Source organism: Nannospalax galili, unplaced genomic scaffold (assembly GCF_000622305.1).
Source record: "Nannospalax galili isolate Female #2095 unplaced genomic scaffold, S.galili_v1.0 scaffold1054, whole genome shotgun sequence".
Lineage (NCBI taxonomy): Eukaryota > Metazoa > Chordata > Mammalia > Rodentia > Spalacidae > Nannospalax > Nannospalax galili.
In genome coordinates, this window is record NW_008335006.1 from 671,960 (window position 1) to 684,616 (window position 12,657).

Below are 12,657 nucleotides of genomic sequence, written 5' to 3' on the forward strand. Positions count from 1 at the left end.
ACCATTTGACCCAGTTATACCACTCCTTGGCATATACCCAAAGAACTCATCCTATTGCAGAGACACTTATACATCCATGTTTGTTGCTGTTCTTTTCACAATAGCTAATAGATGGAAGCAACCTAAGTGTCCCTCAACTGATGAGTGGATAAAAATGTGGTTCATTTATATGAATGATGGAGTTTTACTCAGAAGTAAAGAAAGATCAAATCAGGAAGTTTGCAGGCAAATGGATGGAACTAGAAACTGTTATACTAAGTGAACACACACAGACTCAGAAAAAAAATCGATGTATGTTCTCCCACATTTGTGGATCCGAGAACCAAACCCTGATAAGTGAGTTTGTATCCAGACATAACCACAGGAACCAGAATAATGGAAAGGTACCAGGAAGGTAAAGGAAAAGAAAGAATCTGAAAGAGAAGAACAGTAGGAAACAGGTGTTAATAAGGGAGATATGGATAAAAGCGGGGTTATTTTAAGGGGAGGGGGAGGGAGTGTTATGCAAGGAACCTTGGGGATAAAGGGAAAGAAGGAGCTCAAGAGAGGTGGGACTAGAGGAGAAAGGCATTATTAAGGGAGAAATGGGAAAAATGGGGGCACTTTAAATGGGGAAACCATGGTGGAAGGGTTAGACAATGTGAGAGATATATAATGCCTAGCTAGTTTTAAAAAAAAACAGAGGGAACCATATTAGTCCAACAACCCACTGACAAATTAGACATAGAACTAGCTCAAGGAACATAATATATGTCTAGTCAATGCTTATCTGAGAACATTTGGTTTTTGTCCAAGCTTTATCCACATAGCACATGACAATTAAAAGTACTAGACTGGTTGAAGTAATCTTCTTGGATGTTTAACAGCCATACTTTTAGCCTACACTAATCTGTCAGAGGGACTTAAAGGACAGTTTTTGCCCCTTGCTCTCCAAGGTCGACTAAGTTCCAGCAGACTACGGAACATCTCTCAAAATGTCCTATAACTGTGGTGAGTCACCTGTGCTCTTGATCAAGGAGGCCATGGAGACCCTACCAGATGGACTTGAACCAGTGTCCAGTCTACAAAGAGGAGGGTCAACACAGAGGAAACATTTCCTCCATGCTTCCAAGTGAAGCCATTCACGGTAGAGCAGGACCTTTGACTTATCTTCACATAGATGGAACTGGTAGAGGAAAGGAGCCAAGGGCTCCTCCTAAGCCCATGTGATCCCTGAGGAACAGATCCGCAAACAACTTTTAGAATAAAAATAAATTGGTTTATCTGGGCCAACTGCATGGTCTTAAACACCCAAAAGGAAATTATAACCAAAGATTAAAGGGATCAAAATAATTCTTTGAGTCCATGTGTATAGCTAAAGGCTATATAACAAGAAACAACGCCAGACAGGAGATACCTTCATTTGATTTGTTGGCAAGGGTGGCCCAAGAAACTCCCAGACAATAACCCAGCATAGAACTGGGAAAATGAACAGCAGACCCCAATGTTATCTAGAGGAATATTGACAACTGATTGCTGCTAGATGAGGAACAGCTGATCTTCCTAAAACAAGGAACTATAGATAGGCTGATTAGACTCAGCAGATGGATAAGCACTGGGGAATGGCTGGGGGCACTGACAACATAGTGGACAGTAAGTAATAAGGATGACAGAGTATATGGGCTCCAGCGGGGGAAGGGGGGCATGGGAGGGTGTCACTTGGGATGTAGGTATATAGATGAATAAAATTTTTTGGGATGTTCTGTATGAAATACACACCAAAAAAATCAATAAATAAAAAGTTATATTTAAGGAAGAATCATAAAAATTTGCTTCATGTTAATTAGATGTGAAAAGTATTACCATTGACATCTACCACATGACTTTATATCCATGCTCAGGTGCCAAGGATCTTTTTGAAAGGTTAAAACCTCTTTCAATTTTATGTCTTATGTGGTTTATACTGAGTACAATATTGTACAACTATATTAATTCAACTGTAAACCTAAAAATTTACAGCCAGTTCTGAGATGCTCTTGAAATTGTCATTGAATATGTCAATATTTCTTCTAATTATGTGGTTATTAAATAAATAATTTAGAAATGTTTATATAGTTTGGAATGCCTGCTTTGAATTAGTCTTGAAAAGTAGCCAAAGACACAGCTCCAGAACTGAGATCTTTTCTGTGAACCCCAATGCAGGTTCATTCCTGTCATATTTCTGCTGGTTTTAGGGTTTGGTTGCTGAGTTTTGGACATTTTATCTTTGTGCAAGCCCCAGGTGGGGCCTGTAGGTACAGACTTTCTCTGCCCTCTGTGCCTTACCTCCTCCTCCTTAGTAACCAATAACAATCCAGGATATATCTCTGTTCTCTGATAACACTGCATTATTTGCCTAGTACTTTTTGATATTTAAATCCTTTTGCAAACATGCAAGAAAAGGAAAGAATCCAAAGTAGTTAGGAAACAGATTTTCTTTTCTTGATTTAATAACTCATTCATAATGTTCAATAAACATGAATTTTAGTAGAAGCTTTCCCATCAACCCAGTCTACACTTTAACTATTATTGCTCTCACTAAGCTTTGGGTCATGATGAGAGAAGGGAAAAGAATAGAGGACTTTGAGGACACATAAAAAGCTCTTCTTTGAAAAAGAAGATTTTCAACCACTAGAGTTTCACTTCCACTTTAGCCCTGATAATTATCTGGGGAGTAGGAGGGTGAAGAGAAGAATGATTAAGATACTACATATTAAACATTTAAATTCAATGTCCTTTATAAGAGATTTTTGTGCTGGGTTCATTAGAAAATGCTACTGGTTACCTGAATATATCTTAGAAAAACTAAGCTATTGTGACTGACAGCAGTATAAGCTGATATGTAAAACACTAGTACCAGGAATAAGACCTTGGCCCTGAAGATGTTTATGCAGTCTAACAATATCTGCTGTTCTTTTTTTCCTCTGTGGCATGCACATATTGACTGTAGGGAGGACTAGGGGGAATAATGCTCAGAGGCCCAGACACTTCCCAGCTCTGAGGCATGAAGAAGACAAGGAAGACTGGATTGGAGGAAGGCTTTTGCTTATGTTCATATTAAACAACAGCATATTGAATATTATAAATGAATTATCAAATCAAGAAAAGAAAATAGAAATCTCGGCTTCCTAGTTACTTCAGATCGTTCTCCTTTCTTGTCTTACATGTCTGTATAAGGAATTAAGTACCAAAAGTGCTAGTGAAGGATTAAACATGATATTCTATCACTGAATTTTTTGTGAATAAAAAGGGGAAAAATTAGAATCTTGAGAAGTCACTCAATCCCCTCTTAGGTCAAATAATAATAATAATAATAATAATCATCATCATCATCATCAAAGACATCTATGCATAGCTTTGTGAAGGCAATCAATCACCTGGTTGGGAGCAAAAAGCCACTGGTCTTTTCATTTTATTTTTACTTGAGGTATGTTTCCTAAACAAGATCTGTGAACAAATAGCAGCTCATTTAGTACAATTTGAAAAGTAGCTATTTATGTAGATGCCTAATTTGTCTTTCTGCCCCTCCTTTCCAACAAGGACTGTACAGCTAAGGGACTGCTATGCCCATGAGTGGGGTTAGGAGAAATAAATTTTCCTCAAGTAATAGTGTCCAACGTTATATATTCTACAAGTATCCTTAAACTGAATTGCTAGGTTTACTAACTAGGCAGAATAATTCTGCATGCAAATTCACATTATTTAGTTGCCATAATTAATCCCTCAATATGATATGACAGTTTAGTTAGGTTAAATTTTTTATTTTTACTTTATTTTCCCCTTCTAATGTTTTAATTTTTACTTAACTGGTCAGAAGCAAAATAATTAAATTTTTACTTTTCGGTGATGGCTTACTTTTGAAGGCTCATTAATCTGTAAGTGCTTTTCATTTAACCTATTTTACCTCTCTAGCTCTTAGCTTCACCATATATCAGGTTCAGTGCTTAGCTGACACTTGTATACGGGGTTCATTTCTAATTGTAAAAATTTCAACTCAAGACTTCCTGGACTTGTTCTTTACAAACTAAACACTCTAGATTTCATTAGGATTATGGAATGAAACTTGGCTTACTCTGGTTACAAATGGAAAATAACAGATTACATTTATAGATACATTCTCATTCTAATGAGCTGTAATTACCCATGGTACTTTTGTCTTCCAATATGTGAGGTTTTTTTTTTTTTTTCCCCTCATACAAACCACTGTCCAACTCTCTGACACTAACTAGGTGTGCGCTATAGTTTGATTCTTAAACGTCATCCAAAGGCCTTTCTGTTGACACTCTAACTCCTGGATGATGGTATTGAGAGATGGTGTTGAACCTCTGAAAGGTGGGGCCTAAAGAGAGGTTTTTATGTTATTGGAGACATGCCCCCAAAGGGGATTGTGGGATCCCAGACCCTTCTTGCTCTATTGTTTCCTGGCCATCCTGGTCATGAGGTAAGAACCTTTGCTCTGCTATATGTTCCTAGTACAATGTACCTGCCTTTCATAGGCCTAAAGCAACTAATTAAATCATTGGTCACTAGCTATTACTTCAATCTCCAGCCTCTCTCTTCCCTGGAGCCTGGAAGATGGGGCTGAAGGTTGTAAGCTTCCAATCAAGGCTTGGTCTTTCTGGAGACCAGCTCCTAGCCTTAAGCTATCTAGGGACCAGCTATAATCCATCTCAGAAAGAAGACAATCCTATTACCCTGATCATTTGGGAAACTCTAAGGACTTTTTCCTGGTGCCAGGAACCAGGGACAAAACCCAAATATCTTTCTATGATAAAATAATTTAGAATGAGAAACATAATTCTAACCACAAACAAAATGATCAACAATTAGTTAAGCAAATGGTATGATGCTTGATCTTCATTGTGTACTTGACTGGATTAGGTGTTGTCTATAGGATTAGCAAATTAACCTCTGGATATGTTTGTGATGGTGTTTCCAGAGATTTAAATAGTCAGAGCTCTGACCTAACAAATGGATTAGTGCCTTGATATGTTCATAATATGGGAGGTGATGGATGAGTGGGAAGTGGGGCCAGTTGGAGGAAATAGGCTGCCAGGATGTACCCTGGGTATGTGGGGGGTGCTGTGTCTGTCTCTGGCCTCTTTTTGTATTCTCTTTCTGTTTCCTGTTTGTCACCATCAAAGGAGCTCCTCCTCTGCCTACTCCTGCTACCATGAGGCTCTGCTGAAGCTCATGAGACCTGAGGTATCTTGTTTACAGCAACTTAAGCCCTCATTCTTTGAGTGACCTGAAACCTAATACAAAGTTTCTTAAAACTAATAAGACTTTAGTACTTGGTTTTAAATGTATTAAGTGTTCTTGTTTTTGTGCGTTTGACTGAATAGAAAAAAAACCCAAATGTTATTATAAAGCAGTAAACAATTTAATATGTATAAAGTGACCTCACAGAGGCTGCAGGCATGGCAGATACTTGACAAATACTCGGTTTAAAAACATCTTTCTTCCCCAATCAATGCATGCATTCTCCAACTTATGATTTAGTTTAAAGGAATGTTAATTGTGATACCTGACTGAAAAACTATGATTAGTACAGTGAGAAAGAATTCAGAGTTATAAAGAAGAGCTGAAATAAACACCATTGGCACTGCTGTCAAGCGCTCATCTTCCTCTGGGTTTTAGTTCTTAACCACATAAAAGAGAAGCACCTGTGGATGTTTCTGCTCAATTACACATACTTTTACAGAAAAGGGAGCATGTCAGCAGCACTGAAATGAAGGGCACTCTATCTTTTCAAGTTACTATTCTGAAGACTGATCATCATAAACATATGTTATGCTTATGATTTGAGGTGAGCTAATGAAGGCTGCACACTGACTGGGTCTCTACAGTGTCAGAGCCATGTCTTTATTTCCAATAACTACATTTGATATGCAGGGAGGGAGAATGATTCTCTCATGAATGCTTCTCTTGTAGTTGGATTAAAGAGTTTTATATTTTTCTAACTTGCAGTGTTATTGGATTCTGCCAGGTACCATCAAGCAAGCACAAAAGAATCCTAATCAAGAACGTTCAAACGAAACTTCAACAGCAGTCTATAGGAGGCCAGCAGGAATCTGCCTGTGGATTCCTAGGCTCAGACCAAGGCAGCAAGAAGCTGGATGGCACCCTGGTACCTCTATAGCTTTCAAATTAGCATACACATTTTCTAAAATATCTGAAGAAAAGGAAAATCAGGGTTTTTGGAAAGAAATTAATAGTAAGAAACTATATTATAGGCAACAGAAGAAAAAAAATCTGAGAAGCAGATGCAAGCTCACAAATGAGCCTCACACTTGGGCGTGATCTGTGAAAGAGCAGGGTACAACCCTGAAAACCAGATAGAGCCAGCATTATGCTACCCTCCTCTGCCACAACACACTTCCTTTTATCCCAGCATCCAGTTGGAGGCAGTATAGGCAGAGGGGTGCTGCTGCACAACAGAAAATGTCATAAACGAGGTCAAGAACCAAACAGTACTTCTGTAACTACCCATCAGCTCCCTGGAATTACTCTTCCTTTTAATGTAAGGAAGAACCTACAGCTCTTCTTTGACTCTTCAGGTTAGAAAGTAGGAAGAGAAAGGGTTTGCTTGACTTTCCTGCAAATGGGTATGGGTGTGCATGTGTGTGTGTATGTGGGAGGGAGAAAGGGAGAAAGGGAGAGAAGAAAGGGGGGAGAAAGAACAGAGAGAGAGAGAGACTGAGACTGTTTTAGCAATTTCACCCTTAGGAGTCTAAGTAAACCTCTGAATATCAAATTATCTTCTGCATACAAAATGGTCCTTCTAGTCATCCAAGATCTACAGTCAGGCTGGCTGCATGAGTCACTTAAAAGAATTCAGGTTACTAAGGTTTACACCTAGATTCAATTAAACCAAACACAATGAATTACTTCAAGAACTCTTTCTAGTGTCTTAATCTCTGTAACTTCTCCACATTTATTGTTTTCTGATCTCCCAGACCAGGTTTCTGCCAAAATGAGGGCCGTCTTTAGAAAACCAAGCAGCACGTGCCTATTATGATAAAGCTATTTTTTGAGATGGAGGAGGATCTTAAGAGGTTAAGATAGATTAAGTAAAAAGTCAGGAAAGAAAAGCAGTTTGAAATATGGAGCCTCACTATAAAAAAAGGAGTAATTTCAATGACAATTACCCAGGGTGATTACAGAATAGATTCAAAGAAGAAAATTAATTGTATGAGATGGTATCATTTTAAAAACTTTTTCTAGAATCAACTATGGCTAGGAAAATAAACTAACAGAAGATTATTGGGGGCTTAGAGAACCTGAAGCCTTTGATTCTTACTGTGGGACTGTAAGATGGCTGTACTGATGTGGAAAACAGTTTAGCTATTCTTTAAGAACATAAATCTAGAGCTATATACAATATAGAAATTCCAGTCCTAAGCATATACCCACAGGTACTCAGATGTATATGCATGCTCATCACATCGCTCACAATAGCCCAGAAGCAGAAACAACTTATGTGCTTAAAGGATGAACAAATTGTGGGATAGTCATATAATAGAGTATTAGCCATAACAGAGAACAAAGTACAAACCCATGCTACAATGTGGATAATCCTCAAAACCATTATGCTGAGTTAATAAGTAGAAATAAAAGGTCATACTACATTATTCCACTTATATAATATATTCAGAACAAACAGATCCATTCAGATAGAAAGCAACTTCCTTGAACTGGGGAGGGGAGTGGATATTGGGGAGAACTGCTGACTGAGTGCAGGTTTCTTTTGGGGGCAATGAAAGTATTTTGAAACTACACAGTTGTGCAACTTTGTGAACATGCTGTCATTGGATTCCTAATGTTAAAGTGGTTAATTGTAATGAATAGATTGTGAATTTTACCTCAATGGAGGGAAAGACAGAAGAAGTAGCTTTAGGTGTTTTTACCCTACATCTAAGAAACAGATATTAAGCTACACATACCTGGCAGACATGGGTGATGGTGCTGAGCTGTGTTATTGGGTTCTGGAGGTGCAGGGACGTCTTCAGAAACATATTTCAAAAGCTCCTTCCCAAGATATGTTACCTGTATGTAATTTAAAACAGAACTTAAAAGTCATGCAATATATACAAGGTAAATACATTTATTTCCTGAAAATTTGTGATTTTTTTTTGTAAACCACTTATTGTGGCACAATACTAAAGCCCTTGGCCATGTCCAGCCTTCCACTTTTGTTTTATGAATAACATTTTGTTGGAATATAATTGAATCATTTATTTAACATCTCTGGCTGCTTCTCTACTACTAGAGAACTGAGCAGATGTGACAGAGTCAGCTGCAGTTAAACCTAAAGTATTATTTGCTATTTGCCTCTTTACAGGAAAAACCTGCTGACCCTTGTTGCAACAACTATTAATCTTGCATCCACTGCTTTATAGCTTAAAAATTAACATTAAGCCAGGTGTGGTGGCACACGCCTTTAATCCCAGCACCTGGGAGGCAGAGGCAGGCGGATCTCTGTGAGGTCAAAGCCAGCTTGGTCTACATAGTGAGTTCCAGGACAGCTGGGGCTACAGGGAAACCCTGTCTCAAAAAGACCAAAAAAATTAACATTAAAATAAATTAAGCCATAAAAGCAATGGTACTTTTCAAGAAATTAGATCAAACTGATCACATTAATAACGTTTTAGGTTTACATATCAGTGTTTTAATGTACTTGTATTTCCATAATTTCTTTTTCTGACATTCCCATTCATAACAGCCTTAAAAAAATCTAGGACTATATCAACCCAAAAGACATTAAGGATCTCTACAATGAAAACTTTAAATCTTTGAAGAAAGAGATCGAGGAAGACACTAGAATAGGGAACGAACTACTGAGCTCATGAATTGGTAGAACTGACACTGTGGAAAAGACCATCTTATCAAAAGCAACTTACAGATTCAGTGCAGTCCCAATCAAAATACCCATAACATTTTTCATGACAATAGACGAAGACATCCTAAAATTCATATGGAACCACAAAACACACACACACACACACAAAACAAAACAAAACAAAACAAAAAAAACAAACCAAAAACAAAAACACCCACCTGGATAGCCAAAGCAACACTGTGGGGAAAAAAGTCAATAAAAGCAATGCTCGAAGAATTACCATATCAGATTTCAAACTATAGTACAGAGCTAGAGTAATAAAAACAGCATGGTATTGGTACAAAAACAGACATGTAGATCAATGGAAAAAAAAGACCCAAATATGAGTACATGCAATGTCAGCCACCTGCTATTTGACAAAGGTGCCAAAATACACACTGGAAGAAAGACAGCATTTTCAACAAATGACTCTGGGAAAACTAGATCTGTATGTGTACAATAATTAAATTAGACCCATATTTATCAACCTGAACAAAATGGATCAAAGAGGGGCTGGAGAGATGGCTCAGGAGTTAAGAGCACTGGCTGCTCTTGCAGAAGACCTGGGCTCAATTCCCAGCACCCCACATGGTGGCTAAAAACCATCCGTAACTCCAGTTCCAGGAGACTTGACACCCTCTTCTGACCTCCAAGAGCACTGCACAACAGGTGCACCTACCTACATACAGACAATCCACTCATACAAATAATATAATAATAACAATAATAATTAATAATAATAATGGGTCAAAGACCTCAATGTGAAACCTGAAATGCCGAAACTGTCAGAAGAGAGCACAGGCAGCACTCTACAATTTTTAGGTGCAGGAAAGTGTGGGAGAGAATCTTTGCTAGCTGTACATCTGACAGAGGATTAATTTCCAAACTATACAAAGAACTCAAAAAACAAAGAATCAAGAAAACATATGACCCAATTTAAAAAATGGGCTATAGATCTGAACCTAGAGTTCTCAAAAGAAGAAATAAAAATGGCTAAGAAATACCTTAAAAAGTGTTCAACATCCTTAGTAATTAGGGAAGTGAAAATTAAAACTACCTTAAGATTTCATCTTACCCCAGTCAGAATGGCCAAGACAAGAGAACAAATGACGTCGAATGCTAGTGAGGATGTGGGGAAAGGGGAAGCCTCACTCACTTCTGGTAGGATTGCAAACTGGTACAGACACTATGGATATCAGTGTGGATAATTTTTTTGTTTTGTCTTGTTTTATTTTGTTTTTGAGTCCCACCCTGCCTGGAACTCACAGAGATCCGCCTGCCTCTGCTTCCCAAGTGCTGGGATTAAAGGCGTACACACACATCCGGTGTGAGAATTCTTTAAAAAAACTACAAATAGATCTTCCATATGATCTGGTTATACCACTCCTTGGTATCTACCCAAAGGACTCATCCTACTGCAGAGATACTTGTACAGCCATGTACAATAGGTAAGGAATGGAAGCGACCTAAATGTCCCTCAAATGATGAATGCATAATGAAAATGTGGTACATTTATACAATGGGGTTCTATTCAGCTGTGAAGAAAAATAAAATCATGAAATGTACAGGTAAATGGATGGAACTAGAAACTGTAATCCTAAGTGAGGGAATGCAGACTCAGAAAAAACAAGTGTTGTATATTGTCTCTCATTTGTGGATCTTAGCTCCAAATCCCTAGGTTTGAGTACATATCCTGATATAACTGCAGGAGCCAGGAAAATGGAAAGGAATCATGGGAGTAAAGGGGAAGAAGGAGCTCTTGAGAGGGGGACAGTAGGAGACAGGTGGAATCAAGGGGGAAATGGGGAAATAGGGGGAACTTTAACTGGGGAGGGAGGTGGGAGGACTATACAGGGGGAGAAAGAAAGAAGAGAGGTTGAGTAATGCTTAGGTGGTATGGAATGCCAAAAGGAAGTGCATTATTTCATAAGGCTACTGAAAAATACACATTTAATATATATGTGAGTGCATGTGTATAGTTGAAGGCACTATAACAAAAATCACAGTGCTAGGCAAGGGAAACCTCCCTTCAAGTTGTTGATCAAAGTAGTTCAAGAGACTCCCAAAATAATATAGGTTATTGCCACAGCCTGTGATTGCCTTCCAGAACTTGAAGGTAAGACCCTATTGCTAAAGACACGACATATTACAAATACAGAACTTGAAGCAAGTGAGATAGAACTGACCTGGAAGCCTCCTCCCTGACAACTAGCTCTCATAGTATCATAAGATAGTATGCAAGCTGCCAAGGGAGAAAAACAGTAAATGGTCCTACCTAGCTATAAAGCCTATGAACCACAACAATGACTGCCCAGCAAATTATCTCTATTGGTGCAATAGGGGCACTTTTGTGGGTTATCAACAGCTGTCAATTGGACTTAATGCCCACTCAATAAAAGGAATCCATGCATGGTACTGCAAACATAGTCCAATGCACATGGTTGGAGAGGCCAAACCTAAAGAAGAACCTACTTCTAACACTTTCCTAGACTAATGTAATTTCTTACTATATTCTAGATACATAGTCTCATATTTACAGACAAGTGAACCTCTCACTACTCATGAAAGAAACTTCTTTTTGAAACAGATGGAGGCTACAACAAAGTTCCACAAAAGGTCAAATGCAGAGAATAAGTGACTGTGAGGTGCCCAGCCCTAATTGATATAGCTATAATGCAACCTCTACACTTAAGGCTCAGGGAACATGTGGAAAAGGAGGCGGAAAGATTGTAAGAGACAGAGGGACAAGACACCTGCTGCTAGTTAATGTATTCTAGACATGACAGGGAAGCTACACCAATAAAACCTTCACTGTGTGGTCATCTAATGAGATCTGCATAATGACAAAACCAGCTGACATGCCAAGGTGGATGGGGGAAATGTCACAGGGTTCCCACCTCAGGATGAAGAGCTACAGGCAATCAATGGATACTGAGGAGGGGAGAATCAGTTTTCTCTAAGGACTAGCTCCCTGAGAGGTAATCCCAGTGGGCAGCCCTAAACACAGGTATATATGAGTATCACTAAATATACTTAGTGTACTATCTATGTGTGTATATATAAATATATATATATTTATAGATGTATGTATATGTAACAATAATAATCAAAGAGGATAGGAACTTTTGAGGGAGTGGGGGTCATGGAAGGAACTGGAGAGGGATTGGGAGGGGTAGAAATAATGCAAATACAATATTAATGTATGAAACTAAAAAAATTATTATGAAGACACTGAAAAAAAGAAAAAGAATATTTTCTCCAGCAAGATCACTTTATGAACAAAAGTGTTTGCTGCTCCTGGACCCAAATGGTGGGAGGAAAGAATCAACTCCTACAAGTCCTCTGACTTCTACAATTGTGCCAAGGCACACACATAGAAACATAAAATAAAATATTTTTAAAGGAAATCAGAATTTTATAGGCCTTAAAGGCTTAACCAACTACTTTTAAAAATTATTATTTTAATGAGGAAATTATCCATTTCCTTAGTAAAATATACATATTGTTTAATTGTTTTTATCCCAGCTAACTAATTGGACTACATAGGACACCTTACATGCTCATTTAACCAAGGAACATCAGTACTTAAACTATAAAATATCATGAATATTGTTATTAGAGTGATGTCTCGCCAGGCATCGTAGCATACACCTTTAATCCCAGCACTCAGGAGGCTGTAGAGGGTAGATCTCTATGAGGTCAAGGCCAGCCTGGACTACATAGTGAGTTTCAGGTCAGCTGGGGTTATAGGCAAACCT

General features: G+C 38.2%; 1 protein-coding gene across 5 annotated transcripts in view; it reads right to left on the reverse strand.

The window, feature by feature from the left end:
- Positions 1-12,657, reverse strand: part of Ankrd31 (ankyrin repeat domain 31) — a 193,906-nt gene that overhangs the window by 19,096 nt on the left and 162,153 nt on the right. For all 5 annotated transcript variants that reach the window (XM_029561906.1, XM_029561905.1, XM_029561909.1 and 2 more), the window contains one exon: positions 7,965-8,067. In XM_029561906.1, coding sequence (XP_029417766.1) covers positions 7,965-8,067 — 103 coding nt within the window. The remainder of the gene's footprint in view (positions 1-7,964; positions 8,068-12,657) is intronic.